The 25,733-nt window shown below is 42.4% G+C and overlaps 1 protein-coding gene across 1 annotated transcript in view; it reads right to left on the reverse strand.

Moving 5' to 3' along the window:
- Window positions 1-314: 314 nt before the first annotated feature.
- Window positions 315-25,733, reverse strand: part of lancl2 (LanC lantibiotic synthetase component C-like 2 (bacterial)) — a 32,734-nt gene continuing 7,315 nt past the window's right edge. The window contains exons 5-10 of the mRNA XM_040047083.1: window positions 14,728-14,875; window positions 9,324-9,470; window positions 6,831-7,013; window positions 4,429-4,605; window positions 3,371-3,443; window positions 315-2,256 (exon numbers count right to left, since the gene is read on the reverse strand). Coding sequence (XP_039903017.1) covers window positions 2,180-2,256; window positions 3,371-3,443; window positions 4,429-4,605; window positions 6,831-7,013; window positions 9,324-9,470; window positions 14,728-14,875 — 805 coding nt within the window. The 3' untranslated portion in view covers window positions 315-2,179. The remainder of the gene's footprint in view (window positions 2,257-3,370; window positions 3,444-4,428; window positions 4,606-6,830; window positions 7,014-9,323; window positions 9,471-14,727; window positions 14,876-25,733) is intronic.

Consider the following 25,733-nt stretch of genomic DNA (forward strand, 5'->3'; position numbering starts at 1 on the left):
ATAGCAAAGTGGATGTGATGTAGTGCTCCAAACTTGTCCAATTGTTTGAGCTGATTTTTGAATCTATAGTTCTTTAATAAATATACCTGACTTGTATAAATCAGATCCGAAATACACTTTTTCCTGAACACAGACTACTAAGTTGTTCAGTGGTGTCAAACAAAACCAGACAGAAAGAAGAAACCACATACAGCCAGTCACTAAGAGGAATTGAAGAGGTTTTGACACTTTCATTAGCACTGGGCTGAATAATCCAAGCAGATGTTTGAACATTTTCAAGTCAGTACATACAAGTTTGACCCTGTTTTTATTTCACAAAAACCAAATTGATTCAGTTTTGCACTTGGCTCGTGTTTTTTCCCCTCTTTGAGATGTATGCTAGGCAATTATTCAGCCTTTAAAAAGATCAAAATTAGTCAAAGCCCAGTATTGCCGAAATATACATGTTATGACATCTATTGCAAAGTTGACACTAAAACTGTGAATCACTGCAATAATTGGAACATGTATTTTTATAACAGAAAAGCTGCAGACGGACTTTAGAGCTGACGGTCAGCTTGAGAGCACTGAGCTACTTAATACTTGTTAATAAAATAAAAGAGGGCAAAGAAACATGTTGCCTACTATGCGATCAACACATGAAGAACTGAAACAGCACACCTAAATACAGGAAGAATAACTACTACACTGACACACAATGAGGCACCAAAAGCCAATAACAGTGAGCATGCCACAACAGCTTTAGTTCATTTGACAGAGATGCACATCTTCACACATACACACACACCCACACTTGCTCTCTTGGCCTAAGTGCTACAATATTAAAGGCTGAGTGCTTAGAATGTGCTCCTGTGACCAAGCCCAGCTGGCAATAATGTGTTGATGGGGAGCCATGAGGTCCATGTCTTTTTCTCAGCACATTATAGGCGAGTTCTGACAGCGTTCCAACATCAGATCCAGTGTCTATCTTCAGCAAAAGAAAAAGAGGCAATACGATGGTCGCGCTCCATCGATCTACTGCTTCTTTTATTTTTACTACACCTCCATAAATGAATGTGTAGTTTTGTCCAAAAACATTCCCTGTACATTTTTAATCACAGAAAAGCTAACCATGTCTTTAATCCAACAAATAATTAATCAGTTGCACTTATTTCCAGTTTGAATGTCTAATATTGGTCACTACTTACACATGACCAAGGCTGAAAGTTTTATCAAAATACACTGCTCAAAAAATTAGGGGAACACTTTATGATCTCAGAATAAAACAGTCAATTAAGCTTCAAGGATTCTTGGAAGCATAAACTATGGTCAACTAATTTCACCTGTTTTGGTGCCATGAATGTGGCAACAATGGAAAAGCAACAAGAAGACAACTCCCAAATGGGAATGGTTTTGCAGGTTGTAGCCACAGACCAATGCTCTCCTCTTAATCCTCATGACTGATTTTTCTCAGATACCACCGAAACTGGGAGGTCTCACACTAGTGCCCTATGATGACAGCATGTTCACATGGGAAATAGTGAAACAGACCTGCATGTTTGGTATCAGGATGAAATCCACATATCTAATGTCAGACTTCATGCTGGAGCAAGCCCTGGGATCCTCTTGGTGCACAACAATGTCTGTCCTCCGCTGGCTAGAATGAAGGCAGTTCCTGGATGATGAAGGCACTGACGCCAGTTATAGGCCCCCGTGCTTCTCAGATATGAAGATTCTCAGGAAAATTATGCACTGGTCCATCGAAACCCACCAAATAGTGCCACACACTGTCCAGAAGTTTACTGGTGCCTTGATCCAAGTCCAGAACAAGATTTAAAGACATCAGCTAAGAGCGCATGTAGGCTCATGGGGACCACACATACTGCTGAGCCACACTATGATGCAGGTCAGACGAGCCAGTGATTTCTATTTTTAACTTGGATTTTTGGTGTGGTTTCTAAATTCAAACCCTTAAAGGGTGGATGATATTGGTTCTCACTGTTAGTAGGTCATTTTGTTCTCAAGATAATTACAAAATTTATGACACTAAAGATTTTCAGAGTGAGTATTTCATTTATCAAGATCCAATGTGTGATTTAAACATTCCCCTCATTTTTTTTTGAGCAGCGTACCTTTAAAGGAAAGTTAACTTGAAAATATTAAGCCTCCCCTTCGTAATCCAAAGTCAGGGGCTGTCAGGTCAAAGTTCAAAGGCAGGGAAACACGAAGCTTCGGGGTTTTCCATCTCTGATATGTAGTGGATGGCTCCTGCCATACCTAAGTGGAGAAACAGTCATTACTGCTGGATACACATTTCACCGTATGCCATTTTTGCTGTTTTTTTTGCTATGTGTGTGACCTACACAAAGCAAAAAGTCAGTGAAAAGACTACTTTTCTAAATGTCTGAACAATGCTGAGCTTAAGTGAAAGGTGAAAAGCAATCTGCTGAAGTTACTGAAAAAGCCGTGTCCTCTACACCTATTTTTGGTTGGAGAGCAAAAGAGCGCTCTTCTGCCTTCAGACCTCTGAAAGCTCCACAGACAGCCAACAGATTAAAACCTTTTGTTATAATGCAGCTGTGCTAACACGCTGCAATAGATCACAGTAACTTCGGATCGACCAGAGGCTCGTAGAAATAAGCTTACCATGCAACACACGATGAGACAGAGTTTAATGACAACATCATATACTGTACATCATCTGGTATCTAGAGTGGATGTTGTGATCTGATCATAACCGTTTCACAACCAAATAACCAACCAATTGCATGTGGCTACGTGTCAGACATCTACTAAATTACAGACCTCCAAGCAACAGAAAATGTTTATTAGATAAACACAAAGGCTTATCTACTGAGGAACTTTTATTCATATACTGCATTTATTCTTTTCTATTCTTACTGACTACGCAAAGCACTTCAGATTACAAGTCACATTTAAGCATAATTCATAATATTGAATTTATTTATATTTTTATTTATATACTTTATATTATTTATTTTATATGTATTTTATATTTATTTTATCTACTTTAAGCACTTCATCTACCTCTCATCCATGGGCAGTTTAGATTCACAAATAAAACTACTGTCTTTGGACTGTGGGATGAATCTATAGCACCTGTGCAGGCACAGGAAGAAGCACCACATCTCCACACAGGAACCTTTTTGATATGAGGCCATGGTGCTAACCACTTCCATACTGTGCTACAGGGGTGAATGGTTCAAATAAAGTCATATTCCATAATTCCTGATGTAACATTACACATGTGTGGAAATGTAAGGAAAATTTCACCCATTACAGCTGAGTAGCTGCTACACAGACAGAAGAAGATGCAGACGAATATGACACAGACGATATGTGAAATATTAAATCAATATGAATTAGGTACCTTCAAAAAGGGAGTATGGTCTGTCTGGGATACGACACCCATGTGTCCCGTAGTCCAAACACCACTCAGCAAACTGTTAGAATATAAAAACAGAGCACACGTGAACATCATTCTTTCTTAAAAACAACAAAATAGACTTGCTTTTATAAGTCTTCAGTGTTCAACCTTCTGCCAAATGTGAGGGGCACACATGAATCATGTAATAAAATTGGCTCATTAAGTTGGTTGTCAACAAGTCACTTTAAAAACATGTCAAAAAGCCCAACTTTTACAGTGCAAACAAACATGTTTACAGTCTGGTTGCTATAGTAATGACAGATGCACTGAGCTAACCAAGCTAGGTAAGGAGTGGAAAGACTACATGATAAATCCCATGCTGGATCTCTGTTAGAAAAAGCTCACGTGAGACAAAGACAGTGCAGTATGACCAAAAATCTGTATGGTAACATTTCCATGGCATTGTTAAAGACTCGTGTAGTTCCCCAGTACATCATGATATATAGTGAGCCGTAATATAAGAAACCAGGAATAAAAAAACTCAATTTGGACTTGTTTTTTCAAAGATAGTGGCACAAAATTTCCTTTTAAGGCAAAACATGTCAGCTTGAGGCCACCCAGTTCCCTCTTATTTTTAAGAAACCAAAACCTCCAGAAAGGAGACGCAGCTCGTCTCTTAGCCACAGATCAGCTGTTAACAGTCTATTATACCACCATGCTGTCTGCTGTGTACTTTTTTACATTTGCAGTTACTGGTGTTTCAAAGCGTATACGTTTACCACAACTACACACATTGAAAAGCTGCTGTGTCATATGATTAGAAACACGAGTAAGAAGACTGTACATTACAGGTCTCCTCTCAACAGGCTTCACGGTGCTCTGGTGTCCAATACGAACATACATTTAATGCTATGACCAACGTTATGTCTGTTAAACAGGGCAGCTTAAATTATTCAGAAAAAAATCATATCACGCACGAATCCACAACAGTTTTAACCACGGCATCTTTAGAGCCACTTCTTGCTTGTGCATATTTAGTCTACTACTAAGAATCTTGTTACCTTGCAGGCGCGGTGCAGGTATTTCTTCTCCTTGGTGAGTTTGTAGAGAGACAGGAAGGCGTATCCATTGCCAGCGGTTCCATGGCAAATACCGTAGCCTTTTCTGAGCAGGCCCCGCTGCCATATCACCTCGCCGCAGTCTACAGCCTCCTTCAGGTACTTTTCTTCTTTAAAAATCTGGCAAGACACAGGATGAAGCCGACAGGATAGTCAAACCTTGTCAGCCTTTCAACAGCTACTGCCAACTCGTAACAGATGCAGTCAGCATTTTGACATTTTTTGTTAAATATCGTAGCAATTTAAAAAAAAAACCAAACTGCATTCTGTATGTGAAAACACTTCATAATCTGAAAGCACCGTCAACTCAAGGCAACCAGCAGTAAATGTAACCCCTGTATCAGACAGCCCATATAATATCTACAAACCTGACGCTGTATGGTCCTCGCAGAAGAGATAAAGACTCTGCCTACATGAAAACTAAATGTAACCACACATCCAGATCTCATTTCAAAGAAATAAATCTAATCTAAAGCGAAGCGACTTGAACTCATAACTGAGGTGACAGACGACCTATCAGACAGGTATGAAGCTGACAGGACACAGTAGGAGTACAGTGCAGACCTGACAGTGTGCCTGATTGGATGTGATTATATAAGCCAGTCTCCCACAGCTGTGTGAGGTCCGTGATGGCGTCAAGCAGGGAGCGCTTTGAAAAGCTGCATTCTACAGAGCTGCCATGTAATGTAGAAGAAATTGTATCCGGCCCCACCTCTCTCTATTATTATTATTAGCTTTTAGCTGTAACACAGAAACATCAGCTACAGGAAAGGAGCAGGAAAAGAAACAATCCACTATTAACAACCTGCGCTTTTTTAAAACTCATCCCAGTGACAGTTCCTTCTGTTTCCACCTGAATACACGGAACCAGCCAATCTTATAAACTGCTGCTGCGCTCTCATTTCGAACACACCAGCAGCTCACGTTCTGTTTCAGAATTCTCCTTTTCCTTTGAAAGCAGAACCATGTACCCTCGCCTTTCCTACTTATCCCGAGAATTCCTCTCACACAGCAAGACACAAGTTACCTATTACAGCTACCAACTAGATCCACTCCTACAACCCGACTATATAAGACATGCAGACGAATCCTTAGCTACATGGTTAAAGTAACTTCAGCCATGTTGATTTTATACGAGCTCATGTCTCTGTGGTGAACTCTGATGCTGCTAAAATTAACTCATGATGTATTCTTCCATTGTAACCTGCAGGGGTGCTCACCAACACTCCACTAGGGGTGATAACAAGCTGGAAAATACCGGCTATTTTAGGAAGCAGTGACCCCTGACTGTCTGAAAACAACTTAATGTCTGTATGGGTTTGGTGATATCAGTTGATATCATCGAATATGGAAGGCTTTCCATGAACACGATGTTTTCTGTATGGGAGCATCTGTTCCTTTAAAAGCCGCTGACGGTGGCTTGCCAACGTGCCGGTTCCATAGGCGCTAACGCAGCCCTCCATCAGAGGCAGTGATGCATGTCGGATGTACCTCTCTTCTTTAGTCTAAAGGATGTGACATCCATTTTTTTCAGTCATCAGACTGCAGAACAAAGCAGTGTTTTCTGGATCATTTTGATGTATGGCTGCTTCTTTGCATTCAAGCAACACTGTCAGAGCCATAAAATAATGTAATAGGTCTTGGTTGAGACTATGAATATGACACAGTATGCCTACTGTTGTCAAATAATTGCGAAATTAGTCCAAACATCACATTTATGGAGATCCAGCACAGTGAAAGAGAACTTCAAGCCCTAATAATGGAGCATCCCTCTGTGATAATACATCACCATTATTCTGCCTCATGAACAGGATCGTATTTTCTGAAATCATTCAACTTGCCGTCCATTATTGTAAAAACACAACTCCATCAGTGGGAGCACAACGTGTGCATGCAGCATAGTTTCAACAGCCGACCTGAAATCTGCCACTAACAAAACATGTGGCAGTTTAAATGTTTAAACGCGTGACAAAAACGGCACAGTTGTTGTGTTCTGTTAATAGCGGAACATTGTTAAGTGCAGTGCTTTGTTCACTGTGCCAAAACAACAGCAAAAAATAAAAAGCAGAGTCTCATTAGTAAGAGCAAAATGCCAGAATGGCAGCATGTTGGCTGTGATGTAGCTTCCTAATGGACCAAGAAAAAAAACGAAATTAGCCAAAGTGTTAGACGCCAGGCGAAATAACATCCCATCAACAACATGATTTTTCTTTGACGTGTCAAATAATACATGCTCCACAAATATGTTTAACACAAACTGTTCATGCAGTGTAGAACTGTGCCACAAGGTGACAGTGTTGTTTGTGCGTGTTAGAGAGGGTGGCTGCTGACCGCAGAACTCTCACCTTATGGGCCATGATAAGCATATGGATAACACCGGGCGCTCCGTGGCACCAGTGGACCAGCCGGTCGCTCTCGTTGCTCAGGGATGAAGGGAAGTTTCCTGAACGAAACCTCTTGTGGCGGACGTAGTCGATGCTGGGGCGAACCAACTCTGACAGGATGTCTGGATGGACTTTTGCTCCAGACTAAAAGGGACAGTGTTTAATTTCAATTGTACTGTTCAGCTCTACATTTACAGAATTCTCTTTAAATGCCCCAAAAGGAGGTGACTATCACCTTTCCTAATGGCAGCAGAAAAGCTGGTGAAACACAGCTTTTCAGAGCAGATGTTTCAGAGCAGATGTTTATAAGATCTAAATGGACTCAACACATACTTTGATTGCTACAGTCATGAATTATTCATACAGAGAAAGATGGATTCTCATGTGTTAATGAGAACATCAGTGAACAGCAGAGAAAACACAAAAGTCTGTGGACAGATTTCAGTGAGCTACTTTAAATTAGGCTTTTGCTATTGTTATAAATCACAAGATGAATAATGGAATCATCTTTGTTGCCATGGCGATCTGCTGTGTTGCCACCCATCTTTTTGTATTCTTACTCAGTCAGATTTTGCTACTTACAGTTTTTTCTGATTTATTTTGGCCATATGAAATGTTTTGCCTTTATCTGACAGTGAAAGCAAAGAGTGACAGAAAAACTGGAAGAGGGAGAGGGGGGCAAAGCGCTGCTCCCCTGCCAAACGGCACATGGTCGCCTGCTCACCCCTGAGCTAAACTGGCACCCCACAGGTACAAACAATTACATTGTAAGGTAAACAATTTGAGGTAAAGGTGAGTGTACAGCAATTAATTTTCAAACAACAGCACGTCCAATAGATTTATATAACTAGCTGGAACAGTTTATACCTTCACTACAAGGACATGTTAGTGTGCGGCCGTCAGGGTGCGTACGACTTTTTGTCTGTGTGTGCCAATCCCTGGCCAGCACCAGAAATGCTGAAAATCATGTGATTCCAGTCCCTGGCTGTTCGCTCATGTCTCTCTACGGTCCAGACCTTATCTGTATCTTTGACCTTTTATTGTACTGACATTAGTGTCAACTTTTATCATAATTAGAGTATGAATTCTTGTCTTCTGGTCAAACATGTTTCATTAGGTTACTTTAAACTTCTGACTGCCAACGTCTAATAAGTCTAATAAGCCTAATAAGTCAAGGTTTAAGTAAGCATTTATAGCCCATACACACACACACACAATACAATCTCAAGACACATCTGAACTGAGCAGTGTGGCTGCCCTGTTAAGTAATGTATTTGTTGTGACTATTTTCAGAATTACATTGCTTGAAAACTGATAAATGATGACCTTTATCAGAGTACAGAGAAGGTCACATGCACACAGTAACATACTGTATGCATGTGACAGCTGGGATAAGCTCGAGTCCTTCTGCGACCATGAATTTGACATGCGTGCATATATGAATATATCTAAAACACATTTCTAGCTGCTAACAATACCCAGTAGCATTTGAATGCACAGTGGGAACACTTTGGTCGTTCTTTGTAGGCTATGCTTCGGCAGGATTTCACACAAAACTGCTTCATCTTAGCCGCCAACAACACTTACAGGATGTCTGCCTGCAGAAAGTCTCAGCTCCTCTACTGGCTTTAAGCCCAGAACAGTAAGAAACAACAGACATTAAGCAAACCTTAAATCAATGACTTACTGATTGCCAACACCACTAATCAAACAGTTCTTCTTCCAAATACCGAATACTGATAAAGAGTCTATCTGCCCAAATCTATAATCAATAACAGATTTCAGCCCATTCTGATATAACAGCACTAAGGAAAACATAATCCTCCAGCTAATAATCCTTCATTCTTTCAGGTAAAGTAAAATTCATACTTGGTGCTTTAATTATATATTTTTTTCAGTAAACATATACATAAAAAATGAGTACAGAGAAATCTGGATCCAGTCTCTGGCCTCTCTTCATTGTTTTTTCCTCAACAATTAGATTGCAGTGCTCACAAAGAAGGTGGCAGGTGGCTTGCAGCACGGGCTGCAGGCGAGAGCTGTCAGCAAAAATACAGATTCAACAACGCTGACACTGCAAGCACATTACCTGGATTCACTTATATGGATGTCACTTTGTGCATTTATGCGTGTGTGTTTGTGGCTATAGTATATAAATGCGTGATCTTATATACAAGTGATATTAAATGTTACTCTAGAATGAAAGTCAGTCTATTTGGAAAAAAACATCAATAAGAAATACTTTTGTTTCTCTGATGTAGCAAAATGACACAATTTATTGTGTATCATCAACCAGAAGATCAGAACCTTTGAGTGTTTCTCCATAAATAACTACATGACAGATAACATTAGCTTTAGCAATACTTTCGAACTTATTTATATAGAGGAATAAAATAATCTTTCGTTTTTAAAAACCCACTGACTTTAAACAGACCGCGTTCTGTTTTCTCCTACCTGCATCAGCATGTAGTAGATGCCGGCCAGGCCGTGGGCAGCGCCGATGTACTGCTTCTTGTGCCACTCATAGAGGAGTGGACAGCGATCAGTCTTCTTCTGCTCTGCTGACATGTTCTTACCAGATTCCACAATGGCTGTGACCACCTGACGTTTGGAGAGAGAAAGAGTGGGAAAAATAAAGGAACCTTTGAGCTCACATTTGAATCCAAACACACAGTTTGGCAGAAACTGATATAACATTTTTACTACAGAGCTGAGAGAGTGGAGTGTTAGCATTCAGTTCAAAATGACAAAGTGAGAAACCTACAGTTTCATTATAAAACTATAAGAACAACATGACCTGGGAGACACCATTTCTACTGTTGCAAAACTATACTTTTGCTTTATTATTTGTCTGACAGCCTCATGGATAGAACGACGGCAGAGAGAGGGCACAGTAGGCGATTGGATGAATGTATCGACTATGAACGATAGGCTGAGCCTTTTACCGATCGTTTTTACAAGAGTGATTCATTTTTTTGCCCCTGGGTAAGTTTGCTAATAATGTTGGTTGAAGCCAAGAGAAGTGGTCAACGGAAAAATAATAGCGCTGTTTTAATGACACCCTCCTCACAGTGCGCCCAAGTGCAGCGATTTGTTTTCTCAAACTCATAACAGAAAGAAAGAAAGGCAGCAGCCTACATTCAGGAAAAAACTAAAGCATTTTATTTAAATAAAATAAATAAAATAAAAATAATGGTGGGGAGGGAAACAGAGACACTGGCTTCTTTTTCCCACCGTGTTTACAGGCTGTTCCAGTGTTTATCTGTCTTAAACACTCAACAAAACAACAAATACATAATTGAACAAAAAGTAAGTTAAAAATCAAACTTTCTCTTCCAGCGAACATTAAAAAAACCCAAAACAAAACAAAAGAAAAACTCTGACGTAATGTTGTTTTTTTGTGCGATTTGGCACATCTCAAATAAATAAATGATTAATCCACAAAAAGTAGCTATATTAATAATGAAACAAACAAGACAAGAAGCTCAAATATTCCCTCCAAAAAAAACTGTATAAATTCTAAACCCGCAAATCAGTCCATGGATGATCACATTGCTCCGCCCATCAAAAGGTCACCTGCGTGGATATATCACCTGTCGTCAGTTGGAAAATTTTTACATGTCTCCCATGTGAGATGGTAGGCAGGTTAAACTTCAGTCAAACCTCTCATCTTCATTTCTAATCAAACGTAGGAAACAAACATGACTAAATTCTCTCGATTTTAAATGCTTTGATCACAGAGCCTCCCATATGATAAAAATCTAGACAAATGTGGTCTAATTTACACTGTGCCAATTTACAACAACCATCTCACGTCACTTAACAAAATTCCCTTTTATTAGACGATTAGCCTCCTTCACAATAAAGTACGGATCCATTTAAAATCATTTGATGCATATAGGACCATCTTTCATCACAATAAAACATAACACAAAATAATACTTTAAATAGGACAAGCAAAAAGCAGACAGACATACAAAACGACACACACATCAGCCAACAGGGCACAGATGAGGATGGGCAATGGATGGCTAAATGATTCCGATAACAGGAAGCTTTTTACTGCTATTTCTTGTCAGAGTGCAACTGTGCAGAATCACAACTTTCCCAAGAGAAAAGAGAGAATAAAAGAATAAAAATCACAGTCTGAAAATAGAAAATCGTAGAACACAACAAGCCTTTGTTAGCTTCTTATTTTAGAATATTAGGATCACTTTTTTGGAAACGTGCGTTTGTGCCTCCCGTTAGTGGTGTCAGTTACACTACACAATCAGAAACCCTGGAATATTTCATCTAACTATGCTTGTATAACTAATTCTGGCCACAGCTCTCAGTGTGTCTATGACAACAACATTGCATGCCTGACATTATGACTGTGGGTGTTGCATCTTGTGTCTTGTCTGCAAATACTTCCTTCTGAACAGAAAGACAACATCATTTATCAGCTCACTAATATGACACAAACCTCTGAGAGCTAAAGAATTATCCATAACATTAAATCTGGGTTAGATTAAGAGGTTGAGGGATTTAAATTCAATGAGACTGCTGCACACCAGCTACTAAGGTTTATGTGCAGCAGGGTGTTATACGAGGGATTTCTTTATGCTCTTCCATTTAGGAACAGCCATAAGCTGGAACAGTTTCTCCAAAGCCAAACAACCTGGATTAAACTGAGGCGTTGCCATGTGGAAGGAGCAGAAGTTTGTCTTCCACTGATTGATCGAGCAGGTGATTAGGATGACACGTGGCTGCTCGATCAGCCTCAGATATGTTTCTGTTTACTTTCTTCAAAGGAGAGAAGACACATTTACACTAACATGAGCACCTATGTGTTAATCTTCCACCTTTAGGTGTACTGGCTCTTTTTTTTTTACGTCTGGACACCCTGGCAGAGGAAGAGTTACAATTTAAAACAGCATGCTATGATTTGCAAAGCTCATAAAGCCTTGTTTAATTCACTACCAAACATAGAAACCATATCAAATGTTTAAACTGAGACAACTGGGACTTATTGTTTATGTTCCTCAACATAAAACTGTGAAGACTGAATATGTCAGTAGCTACGGTGCATAATATCATCAAAACAGCAACATTTCTGCAGAGGAGGCTGAAATCAGTACTGGTTGCTTGCGATCTCTGGAACTTCAGGTCGTCTGCCTAAAAACAAGCATGATCCTGTCATGGAGATCACTCCATTGTGTATGAAACACAGAAACACAGCCACCTCCTCGGGGCCAAAGCTCATTTAAAATGGACTGAGACAAAGTAGACGACAAACCCAAATCTGAAGCTCTTTTTGAAAACATGGACACAACATCCTCTGTAGTGGATCCCATCCAGATGATGTGTTTTTCAGGGAAGCTCTTCCATATTTAGAATTGAAGATGGTTCCCAAGTTAGCTACACTTCTGCTTGATAGGACGAAAACAGCAAAAAAGCAAGGGGAAGGATCCTGGAGCTTGTACTCAAATTTCACAGTTCAAAATTGCAGCTTTATCATAACCATCGTAATATTCAAATGCCTGCACCAAGCTGCACTAACACAAATGGTCTAAACTGCTTAGAGATGACGATTTCTCCTCATGGTAATAATCACATCCCAAAATTGTGCTGAGGATATTTGACAAGCTACTGTGTTTTTCTATAGTCATGTTTTCTGGACATTCTGCTTAGATATATGCAGTAATACACAGTAGCCTATATATGGAACTGAGGGGACTCGGGGTTCTGAGTCAGCAGTATATCATGTCCCCAAGCAAGACAGAGTGAAGAAAAACAGTTCTGCAGCAGCAGCACTGCCTCCATCATGGCAGGACAGATTTACATCCCCTGTTCATTACACAGAGAATGTGTTATACATTACACAGATCTATGAAGCTCCATGAAGATCTATACCACTCATGTGTGTCATGCCTGCAGCTGTCCATTTCCCTGTGGCAGAATCCTTCCTATTATGGAGCTGACCTTACGACTGACTGGTTTAGCTTAATAATTTACAACTGCTACTCTAACAGGGTTCTCAACCCATCTTGTAATTTAAATTATTTTAACATCACACTATAAAGAACAGAAAACCCTGACAGGCTGGCATTTGAAACACAAACACATGCACACTGTTGGGTATTCATATCTTGTGGGGACATAATGCTTTCCCTAGCTGCTTACCCTAACCCAGAAAAATGAATGCCTAACCCTTACCATAACCCAACTGTAACCCTGTCACTAAAAACACATTTTGAGTCTTAAAAATGCCTTCAAACTTGTGGGGACCAGGATTCTGGTCCCCATAAGGGCTGCTGGTTCACACAAGTATAGTAAACTTTGAACTTTGGTCCCCACAAAGATATGAATACATGCTCGCTCACACACACACACACACACACACACACACATTTACTCAGGGAATCAGTAAGGGAAAAAAACGCATAACTAGCAAACCACAGAGATCTCTCTAATAACTGATACACACAGAGAGACAACAATGCAGCAGAACAAGATTGAAAACAGAGAGCAAAGATCTGAGCACGAGAAAAAGAAATAAAAGCATCTATAAAGCGGGTCCTGGAGGAGAGCCACTGTTTGGTAAAGCCTCCAGAGTGCTGAGTGTTGTTGTGTGGTGACAGGTATACGAGCACAGCTGACAATGAGATGAACAGCAGTGCAGCACTGCAGGAAACTGGGTGCTTTGGGGCATCCGATTTCTATTCCTTATTTGGCCATGAAAGTACTTTTATCTACCGATTCTGAAAACAACGATAGCTTGTGTGTGTCCGCTACTGCCCACTCTCTCACCCCTTTCCTCACTTTGTGTGTGTATTTGTGAGAAAGCGAGTGAGAAATCGGGCACAGTATATGTATTTCAGTCTGGCGCTATACCAAATGGTGACAGCTGGTCCTGCAGTGACTGTGTGTTCCTAAATAAATAACCAAAAAATATGAGAGATTATTAGTCACAGTGTGTTTGAGTTTGCATGTTGTGTTTTTGGGTCCTCTGTGCTCTGGTACCGTCCACTGCCAACCCTCTCCAAGAAGTCTTTGCTAATAAGAAGGTCAGAGTCAGGAACAACTTCCAAAGTATTATTATTTTTACCTTATCCTGAACTGCACCTCACCACTTTGTTTGAGACATCACCTTTGTTGCATAGAGTAAAAGGTGGCATGGCTGTCATTAAATACTTATACTAACTTAATGTAACTGCAACAATACTAGGCTACTCTGCAACTATCCTAACACTTCAGTATCAGTCTTGTCACACTACGATTTGAATGTTCTGCTATGGTGTCAGTGTTTTAAAGCAACTTTTATTAAAGGAGTTGAAGTAATTGAGTTGACCATTTTTGTTCTGGTATTAAACCCTCTGTTGGGAATCATTTAATTCTACAGGTGTTGGTACATCACTGGTCAAACTGATAACTCAGTACTTCACCTTTTAGTCTAACTATGGTTACTTGTGGCTCCAAAAATTCAACAGGCCAGTAACTAAAGGGTTGTGTGCGACCTAAGTGACAGCATGGTGACTACGTTTATGTGCCGTAAACAAAATGCAGCATTATGAAGATTTCTGTCTCAAAATGAAGTTTAAGGACAAATAAGGAATTTATCCTGATTTGCATAGATCAGGTATCTGGAGCATTAATATGAATCCTATCCTCCCTCAAAAAGCTGGATCAGATATTGGTGACAATGAGCCAATTCAGGGCTGAACACTTCAGTACAGTGTTGCTTACAACACCATACATGAGCAGAATACCCTCGCAAAACATGGAGAATGTTAACAAACAACGTGACATAACATTGTTAGACATGTCTTTATCATTATTAATCTGAAAAAGCACATATGACATGTGCAAGTCTCACCTTTGTAATGGTGTCCTCATCCACAGCGTCAGTGCCGATCTCTTTGTTAACGTACAGCAAAGCATAAAGGTATCCAGCACGACCATACAGCAGCTCATCTGGTATATCAGAGTCTGGGCTCAGCACAGACCGCTGAAGCTGAAGAAGCCTGATGGAGAAACACAACAATCACTGCATGAGGCTGGGGTACGGATCAAGCACAGATTTGTTTTCCACCTGAGCCATGGGGGATAATATTCATTCACTATCCTGACCGCAAATACTGCAGCTCCTCACAGCATCAGCAAATGTGGATTAATACACTGGTTGAGGAATTTTAAAAACCCCGTATTATTCTTACTGACACACTCATTATTTTATCTTGGTGGTCTTCTAGTATCCATGATATCGGATTTTACCTCAGGATTACAATTTCCACATAGCTCTCCAATGTGAGCATACGATCAAAGATGAAACATCCTAAGTGCAGTTAAGATTTAGCCTTCTTGGAGGTTTTTCATGCCATGACCAAGACCGTGGGGGGAGGCTCAGCTGGCGGCTCTCAGCTGGCGGCTCTCAGCTTGCCTGCGACGGCACGGGGCCATTTTGTGGATGTCCGGCATATAATTGTAGATCGGATGAAGCTCGCCTTGGAGGACCACCATCAAAGCTTCATAGGTGATCGGATGACTAGCCGTTCGCCTATGCCAGGCAGTGACACGGTGTCCAGGTGGCTGTGGCCCAGCCCTGAGGGGAAGGAGCACCTGGTTGGTGCTTAAGCAGTTTGTGAAGGGGCTCCCAGCCAGAATGGCAGAGTGGATGCGTCGCCACCGGCCCACAAGATTGGAGGCAGCAGTGACACTAGCAGAGTATCAACTGTCGTGTGTGCATGCAGACATACCCAAAAATCCCATGCCTGACGCATCCCTTAATTCAAGTCAATTCAATTTTATTACAGTGCCAAATCACAACAACAGTCGCACCACTTGTGCAACAGAAGGGCTAGACTCAATTTCCACCAGCAGATAAAGGGCTTGTATCACTCCCTCCTTCGTGGTGAGCGGGGGACGCTGACTATGAGGTGGTACAATCAGACAGGGGAGGAGCCCCACAGATATATCACCTCAAACTCCTCCAAGCACGGAGAGAGGCTGAAACTACTACAATGGTGAGCCTGGTGAACAAAAGAGATGAGTTGGGGCTGGAGGTGCCAAATTCCAACATTTCCGCCTCAAAAAATAGCCATCGTATCCTGGTGAGACAGTTCTTGGGGCTGGCTGGTTACTACCATCGGTTTGTGCCTGGCTTTGTGGACCCGATCATTTCCTTGATTGATCTCACCCGAAAGGAAGCCCCAGAACTGGTCCAGTGGCTATAGCAGTGCAAGGGGGTGGTTGTACAGATAAACAAACCCCTGCTTCACACTCCTAACTTGTCTCTCCCTTTTATTCAGCTTCAAACAGAGGGCTGGGGGTAGTTTTGTCCCAGTAGGTAAAGAAGGGCCCGACCGCCCAGTTGTATACATCACCAGGAAACGGAACAGGAGGCCAAGTACAGCACGGTGGAGGAGTGCCTGAGGAGGGTCGACTCCCTCTTCAAAGGCTAAGCTGGATGGCGCCCTGAGTCGGGCAATGGGGGTATGAGGTGGCAGGAGTAAAGAAGTAGGTTCAGGTTGTTGTGTCAGGGGAGGCTGGCCCACAAAGCTGTTCTCCATCACCTGACCATGCCTGCCCTACTTCAGTAGGATACTGGGACCTGATGGGAGAGCTGTGCCGCATGGAATGAGGCAGCTGGAAGAGCAGCTGCATGAGCAAGAAACAAATCGTAAATAAAGTCAGTCAGGTGTCCATAACACTGTGTGCTTCAGGTCCTTTCTACCACACGGGCCTTTCAGGGAATGTGCTGTCAATTTAAAAAAAATACTGGCAGCTTCCATTGCTTCTTTATTGCTTCGTTCTGAAGTCATTGCCTTCACAAACTTGCTTGTTCACACTGCCCGCCCAGTGGGGTGACCCAAAAACAAACACACTCCAAAGCAAAACCGGAAATAGCCTACCATCAAAGCCTACATGGGGCTGGGAAAGCTATCCTGTCTGTATGGATGCCAAATTACACTTATGTCACTGACTAAATCTTCATTGTATATATGGGGTTTATATAGTGCACAGTAGCAGTACGATTTCACCAGAGACTCTGCTACTCTTTCAGATAAAGATCGAGCATCTCAAGCAATCTGTAACCCAGTGTTAAAAACGGGATTAAAAGTATAAATATTCATACTCTCACAATGGGAATAAATATTGATAAAAACAAAGTTAATTATAATAAATACTGATAAAAAGCATGTAAACATAAGTTTAATATGTACATATGTATATGTAATGTATAAATGGTGTGGGGGCAGGACTTAGTCCTGTAGAGTGTGTTTGTCAGATCCACTGAGCGACCAATCATTGGCCGGTCTGACCCTCCCCCAGTCTGTGCGCTGCTCAGACACCTGTGTGTGCCTTCGTGTGCCAGTCAGATACGCCAGAGACACAGACGGTGAAAGATCAGTTTACCCGTGCGGCGAAGAAGCTAGCTGGATAGAGAAAATCCTTTTTTCGGCAAGAATAATAAGAGTGATACTGTATTCCAGAGGCCGTGAGCCAACGTGAGCACTGTGAAGCCCGTGTAACATTTGTTGCTTCGCATGGTAAGTCCCAGGCAGTACACGTGCGCTAGCATAGCATGCTACCTGCCGCTAGCTCTGATGCTAACTTCCGTTAGCCATTTTGCAATGAAAGTGCCTTTTCTGAGGCTAAAGCAATTAGCACTGAGTCTGCTGCACTTTATACGAGATGTTCTTTAAAGGTTTATGTCACATTACTGTGGTATTGATGTATAATGTATGGTTTTGTGCGATGTTGTTATGTTAGCACATGTTCCCTTCTCTCATGGTGCTAATTATAGTTCTGCACACTAAGTATTAGCAATGTGAAATTAAGTGCCTTCACCTGCACTTTACTTAGCTGAAACTTGATAAGTCTCAAGCCAATGTGTATTTTTAATGCACTGCTGAGCTATTTTGTATTATTTTAAATGTGTGTTTCCTATGCACTTTTTTCCTTTGAAATGAGAATAATTTGTTGTACAACATAGAATATTTTGAAAGAAATTTAGAAACACTACAAGCAACCAGTAGTAATAATAAGTTACAGGCACGATAGCTTAAATGTTGAACTACTGTGTTCTGGCCTGGTCCCCAGGTCAGGTTTTTTCCCTTTGCTTATTTGGATTGGATTGGTTTTGAGGACCTGAGAAGAATCGAGGATCCCTTTTCCAGTACTGGATGGCGAGCCCAGCCCAAAGAGCCGGATGAACTGGTAGATTGTAACCCGACTGGTTACAAACACACTGAGTGACTATTGAACATTGAAAGACTGAAATTGACTTTAAAAAAGACATAAAAGACAATATATCCTTAGGTCGACCATTTGTGGGGTTTATTTTATTTTGTTTTCAAGAAGAGCGCTCTACTTTTGTTAAATGTGCACAACTTTAATAATTGTTAATAAATGCAATTGTGTTTTCTACACCTACTGTGTACAAGTCCTCTGTTGTCATACACCCTTGGCTCCTACGAATCTAGAACCTGTCTGATCTGGTCCATATTTCCCTTCTGTCCCCATACCGAGGTTAAAGGTAACTATACTGCCGTACTACAGGCAAAGAAGGCAAGAAGTAGCACTAACAGGTCTAGTATTGCACCACCAGTGTTACATAAGTAAAAAAGTGGCGAGCCAGCCAGGAGCCTAGAGTGTTGTGCGACAACATTGGAATCCTCTTTGACCCTTGATCAGACGCTCACATACTGTGAAAATGGATTTTGTCGAGAAGTATGCCGTTAAAGTACCAAATGCCATTATTGTTAGCGGTGTTACAGATAGAGAGAAAGACAAAGAGGTATTTGAGTTTCTGGAGCAACATGGTACTATTCGTAGAGTGCTCTCTGTCGATGATGACTCTTCTGCATTCTACAAAAGTCAGATTGTAGAGTTCGAGTCCGGTGCAGCCGTTGAAATATTAGCACCTAAGCTGCCTTACCTCTTACAGTCCACTGACAATCCAGATGTCAGTTACCGCATTCGGGCCTTAACTGATGTCTACACTAAGACCGTAGGGGGCAGTGTTACTGAGGCTTACATTAGCAACCTGAAGGGTTTAGCCAAGTTAAGTGGGAAGGATTTCGAAGAAGTGTTGCGGGAGGCCCTATCCACAATAGGGAACACCATTGAAGCTGCTGAGACAGCTGAGATAAACCCTGAAAATGATGCTGCTGATCAGACTTGCCCTGTGGTAGGATCCACACAACTTGGAGCCTCACCTTCAGTCTTAACTGAACTGCCTCACCCTCCTGAACCCATTCAGGGCGCATTCCAACGCCCCATGAGACCAAACTTGACACCTCAAATGTTGAGTCCAACTGACCTCAACCCACCAGAGGTTCAGAAAGTAGTAGTCGAGCATGTTGTCAAGAGTGTTGAAAAGACATCACATGCTCACTCTACATTAAGACTCAGAGCTTTCTCTGGCAAGATGCCCAGACCTTACAGTGAAGCGGACTATGAAACATGGCGTTCTCATGTTGACTTGTTGATGGAAGATGCTTCTTTGTCCGAGTTGGAAAAAACTCGTAAGATTCTTGAAAGTCTCCTTGCTCCTGCTTCTGACGTCATCCGCCCTCTTGGGCCAGAAGCCACTCCTGCAGACTATCTTAAACTTCTGGATTCAGCTTTTGGCACCGTCGAAGATGGTGAGGAACTGTTTGTACGCTTCATGAACACCCTCCAAGATCATGGTGAAAAGCCCTCTGCATATCTGCTTCGTTTGCAGGTGGCAGTCAATCACACCGTGCGCAGAGGTGGGCTTGAACCACATGAAGTAAATAAGCAGCTTCTTAAACAGTTTTACAGAGGCTGCTGGGATGATAACTTGCTAACGGAGTTGCAATTGGAGCTAAAGCATAAGGAGCCACCCACTTATGCAGAGCTATTGCTTTTCCTGCGTACTGCAGAAAACCGACAAGAAGTTAAAAACACGCGAATGAAGAAACACTTTAGCGCCACGAAACCAAAAGCAGTGTCTCATGAACAGACGGTCACTGAAACAAATGCAGATGTTTGTCAAGCACAGTCAGATAGTCTAGAAGAGCTGAAAAAACAAGTTGCCGATCTAAAAAGCCAATTAGCTGCCGTTGTGAAGCCAAAGAAACAAGCAACACTGAAGACAGTTCGAACAAGGAAACCTGAAAATAAAAAACCTGACCATGCCAAACCTGAAAACTCACCTCCACCCAGCCGCCCCAGTACTAGGCCCAAGCCCTGGTATTGCTTCCGCTGTGGGGAAGATGGACATATAGTAGCCACTTGTGAGTCAGAGCCCAATCCTGCCCTTGTAGTTGCAAAACGAAGGGAATTAAGAGTGAGAAGGCAGATATGGGACAGGCAGAATGACCAGCTTTCTTTAAACTAAATTCTGCCTCCGTTGCGGGACAAATGGAGGCTGATGCTTTATTAACCCGTCCCACCCAGGTTAAACAAAAAGCTTCACCTAAAAAGCGTGCCAGCCTAAAGTCACACACAAGAACAGATTCCTTTGACTTTCCTAAAGGTCTAATTGGTACACAGAGTACTGCACAAGTGAAAGTTAATGGTCACACAGTGAGTTGTTTGCTAGATACTGGTTCCCAGGTGACTACAGTCCCCGAGTCCTACTATCGTCAGCATTTGTCCTCTCATGAGATTAAGCCATTGTTTGAACTTTTAGAAGTTGAGGGTGCCAACGGTCAGTCTGTGCCTTACTTAGGCTACATTGAACTGCATGTCACTTTCCCAAAGGACTTCCTTGGCATTGAAGCTGAAGTGCCGACACTTGCCTTAGTTGTCCCCGATGTGCGCACAGCTTCTCAGTCCTTAGTGCTAATTGGGACAAACACATTAGATGTACTTTATGAGCTGTACTCTAACACATGTCATGAACTGCAGCTGAACCTGCCATATGGCTATAGGGCAGTTCTAAAAGTTCTTGAGTCACGACACAAACAGTCCAAAGACAGTAGTCTTGGTTTAGTGACGATGCACAACAAAGAGCCACAGTTGATTCCAGCAGGCCAAACTGTTGTTCTAGATGGTGCTGTAGCTGTGTCAGCCGGTAACGGTGAAAAGTCTGTCTTGTTAGAGTATCCACGAATGTCAGCCTTACCTGGTGACATCCTTGTGAAACCTTGTCTCATAGACCTTCCTGAACGAGCACCTTACCTTGTTCCAGTTATACTCACCAATGAATCTGAACATGATGTGACAATCCCTCTAAATTGTGTCATCGGAGAAGTCAGTGCATATCAAAGAGTTCTATCTCATGAACACTCAGTGAGAACTCCAAGATCCCGAACTGAGCAGAAGTCAAATGTAACATATAACTTTGACTCTTCCCCTATTAGCGCTGAATGGAAGGAGCGCATAACCGAAAAGCTAAGCCAAATGCCCGAAGTGTTTGCACAGAATGATCTTGACTTTGGAAAGACGGATCAAGTGAAACACACAATCAGATTGTCAGATGAAACACCGTTCAAGCATAGAGCGCGTCCCATACATCCGAACGACCTGGAGGCAGTCCGTAAGCACCTCAAAGAACTGCAAGAAGCTGGCGTGATCAGGGAATCTACCTCCCCTTTCTCTTCACCCATTGTAGTCGTGCGGAAGAAAAATGGTGAAGTCCGCCTCTGTATTGACTACAGAAAGCTTAACGCGCAGACTATAAAAGATGCTTACGCTCTCCCCAATTTGGAGGAAACGTTTTCCACCTTGATCGGGTCACAATGGTTCTCTGTCCTGGATTTAAAATCTGGGTACTACCAAATTGAGATGGAGGAGCTGGACAAACCAAAGACGGCGTTCGTATGTCCCATCGGCTTTTGGGAATTTAATAGAATGCCCCAAGGCATTACAAACGCCCCCAGCACATTTCAGCGGCTCATGGAGAAATGTATGGGCGACATGAACCTGCGCGAAGTGATCGTGTTTCTCGATGACATCATTGTATTCTCCAAGACACTTGAAGAACATGAGGCTCGCTTGATGAAAGTTCTTGATCGCCTGAAAGAATATGGGCTCAAACTCTCACCCGAAAAATGCAAATTTTTCCAAACTTCTGTCAGATATCTTGGGCATATTGTGTCCAGCAAGGGAGTGGAGACTGACCCTGAAAAGGTGGAAGCCTTAAGTACCTGGCCTGTGCCCCGTGATCTTAAACAGCTCCGCTCATTCTTAGGCTTTTCAGGGTACTACAGGCGGTTCATTAAGAACTATTCGAGTATCGTTAAGCCCCTCACTGACTTAACATCAGGCTACCCTCCTTTGCGCAAAAGCATAAAGCCTAAAGCTAAGTCTGTCCAGTACCATGACCCCAAGACACCTTTCGGCGAGCGATGGACTCCCTCTTGTGATCTTGCTTTCAAAACCATCATTGAAAAGCTCAGTACTGCGCCTGTATTGGGTTTTGCTGACCCTAAACTGCCATATACGCTCCATACCGACGCCAGCACTACAGGGCTTGGCGCCGCGCTCTATCAAGAGCAGAATGGCCAGACCAGGGTGATAGCTTATGCAAGCCGTGGGTTGTCTAGGAGTGAATCTCGTTATCCCGCCCATAAGTTAGAGTTCTTAGCCTTGAAGTGGGCAGTAACGGAAAAGTTTGCAGATTACTTATATGGAAATCAGTTTACTGTCGTAACAGACAATAATCCTCTGACGTACATATTAACTACTGCTAAGATGGATGCCATGAGTTACAGATGGCTAGCTGCCCTGTCAACGTTTAGCTTTAAGCTCCAGTACAGAGCAGGCAAGCTTAACTCAGATGCAGATGGCCTTTCTAGACGGCCACATGGCGAGTTGCTTAACGACGCAGTGTCCCAAAAAGAGCTCGACCGCATACAGCAGTTCACACAGACTCACCTGTCCCTACCTGACAGCAGTTTAAGTCCTGAAGTAGTGTCTGCTATTTGTGAGAAACACATTGTATGCAGCTCTCAAAATCCCTTTGGTTCACTCGCTAGCCATTTCCGCAGCTGCCATTCCAGGTGACTTTGTCAATGAAAATGACTGTGGTGGTCTTCCTGTTATGCCCCATATGTCCCCTGAACAGATCACAAACGAACAAAGAACAGACCCTTGTCTGAGGGAAGTTATTGCACAAATTGAAACTGGAGAAAAGGTCCCACCAACTGTGCGAGCTGAACTTCCTGACATCAACCTTCTACTCCGAGAGCTCAATCGATTGGAGATGCACAATAACATCCTGTACCGAACTCGCCAAGATGGAGGAGATGTTACTTACCAGCTTGTCTTACCTGAACAGTTCCGTGACTCAGTCTTCCAAAGCCTCCACTGTGACATGGGCCACTTAGGCACTGAACGTACCTTAGATCTTGCCCGAACAAGGTTCTATTGGCCTCGCATGGCAGCATATATAGAACATAAGATCAAAACATGCAACCGCTGTGTAAGACGTAAAACTCCTCCAGAAAAAGCAGCTCCACTAGTGAATATCAAATCCACCAGACCCCTTGAACTAGTCTGCATGGACTTCCTGTCCATTGAGCCTGATCGAAGTAATGTAAAGGATGTGCTTGTATTAACCGATCATTTCACGAAATATTCATTAGCCATCCCTACCAGCAATCAGAAAGCTCAGACCGTTGCAAAAGCCCTTTGGGACAACTTCATAGTCCACTACGGGATACCCGAACGATTGCATAGCGATCAAGGTCCCGACTTTGAGTCCCACATTATCCAAGAACTTTGCAAGATCATGGGCATTCGTAAAATCCGGACAACACCCTATCACCCCAGAGGAAACCCGGTAGAACGTTTCAATAGAACGTTACTAAGTATGCTAGGTACTCTTGAGGAAAAGGACAAAACTCAGTGGCACAACTATGTCAAACCGCTCGTTCATGCGTACAATTGTACGAAAAACGATACAACTGGTTTTGCCCCATATGAGTTAATGTTTGGCCGTCAGCCAAGATTGCCAGTCGATCTAGCATTTGGGCTGCCCTTTAACAACAAAAGTTTCAAGTCTCATTCTCAGTACATAACAAAACTAAAGGCAACTCTACAAGAGACCTACAAACTAGCAACAGACCATGCTAACAAAATGGCAGAAAGAAACAAAACAAGATTTGATATGCGAGTGAAACCCTCAAGACTAGAGCCAGGTGACAGAGTTTTGGTGCGTGCAGTCCGTCTCAGAGGCAAGCACAAGCTAGCCGACAAGTGGGAGACTGATATTCACGTTGTGGTGAACCAAGCAGGTGACTTGCCCGTCTACAGTATAAAACCCCTAACAAAAGAGGGCCCAGTCCGCACAGTCCACCGCGATCTCTTGCTCCCTTGTGGTTTTCTTGCCCCTGTTGAGGAGAAACCTGTCCAACCAACTCAGGTACGCAAACCAAAAACAAGGCAATCACCTAAACAACATGAGGAATGTGATCATTCAGAACTGGAAGATGAGGATGTCTGTTGGTTCAGAGAGGAACCTCTTCAAGAGCCCATAAAGGTCACTCGAGTCTATGAGATTCCCCAGCCAAAGACACACCCTAATGATCACGATCATGCTGAAACTCATTTGCCTGGAGGAGACAACTTGCATGAACATGACAACTTGCTTGGAGCTGACAATTTAACCGGATGTGACAACTTGCTTGGAGCTGACAATTTAACTGGATGTGACAACTTGCTTGGAGCTGACAATTTAACCGGATGTGACAACTTGCTTGGAGCTGACAATTTAACCGGATGTGACAACTTACCTGAATGTGGAAATCCACTTGGATGTGGAACACTAGAGGAGAATGAAACCATGGTGGAACACTCAAACACTGACAATGAAAGCGAGAGCGACACTAACTTACCTGATGGACCTACCTGTGATGGGCCAGTGGAAGAAGACAACTCAAACGATAATCAAGCAAACTCAAGTCAGTCAAATACTGAGAGTGAAGCCACAGCGACCATAAGGCGCTCAGAGAGAACAAGAACCCAACCAGAACGACTGCAATATAGTCAGTTGGGAAATCCTCTCATTTCCATTGCCCAGTCCCTGTTTCAAGGTCTAAGCCTGGCTTTTACCAGTGCCTTGACAGAACAAGATTCTGTGGTCATCCCCATGAAGGCTGGTTCCCCTATCATTACCGTTTAGCTATCCCATGCAAAGGGACTTGCATGATTCTAAGGGGGGATAGTGTAACCCAGTGTTAAAAACGGGATTAAAAGTATAAATATTCATACTCTCACAATGGGAATAAATATTGATAAAAACAAAGTTAATTATAATAAATACTGATAAAAAGCATGTAAACATAAGTTTAATATGTACATATGTATATGTAATGTATAAATGGTGTGGGGGCAGGACTTAGTCCTGTAGAGTGTGTTTGTCAGATCCACTGAGCGACCAATCATTGGCCGGTCTGACCCTCCCCCAGTCTGTGCGCTGCTCAGACACCTGTGTGTGCCTTCGTGTGCCAGTCAGATACGCCAGAGACACAGACGGTGAAAGATCAGTTTACCCGTGCGGCGAAGAAGCTAGCTGGATAGAGAAAATCCTTTTTTCGGCAAGAATAATAAGAGTGATACTGTATTCCAGAGGCCGTGAGCCAACGTGAGCACTGTGAAGCCCGTGTAACATTTGTTGCTTCGCATGGTAAGTCCCAGGCAGCACACGTGCGCTAGCATAGCATGCTACTTGCCGCTAGCTCCGATGCTAACTTCCGTTAGCCATTTTGCAATGAAAGTGCCTTTTCCGAGGCTAAAGCAATTAGCACTGAGTCTGCTGCACTTCATACGAGATGTTCTTTAAAGGTTTATGTCACATTACTGTGGTATTGATGTATAATGTATGGTTTTGTGCGATGTTGTTATGTTAGCACATGTTCCCTTCTCTCATGGTGCTAATTATAGTTCTGCACACTAAGTATTAGC

Source organism: Simochromis diagramma, unplaced genomic scaffold (genome assembly GCF_900408965.1).
Source record: "Simochromis diagramma unplaced genomic scaffold, fSimDia1.1 OVJJ01000715.1, whole genome shotgun sequence".
NCBI classification, from domain to species: domain Eukaryota; kingdom Metazoa; phylum Chordata; class Actinopteri; order Cichliformes; family Cichlidae; genus Simochromis; species Simochromis diagramma.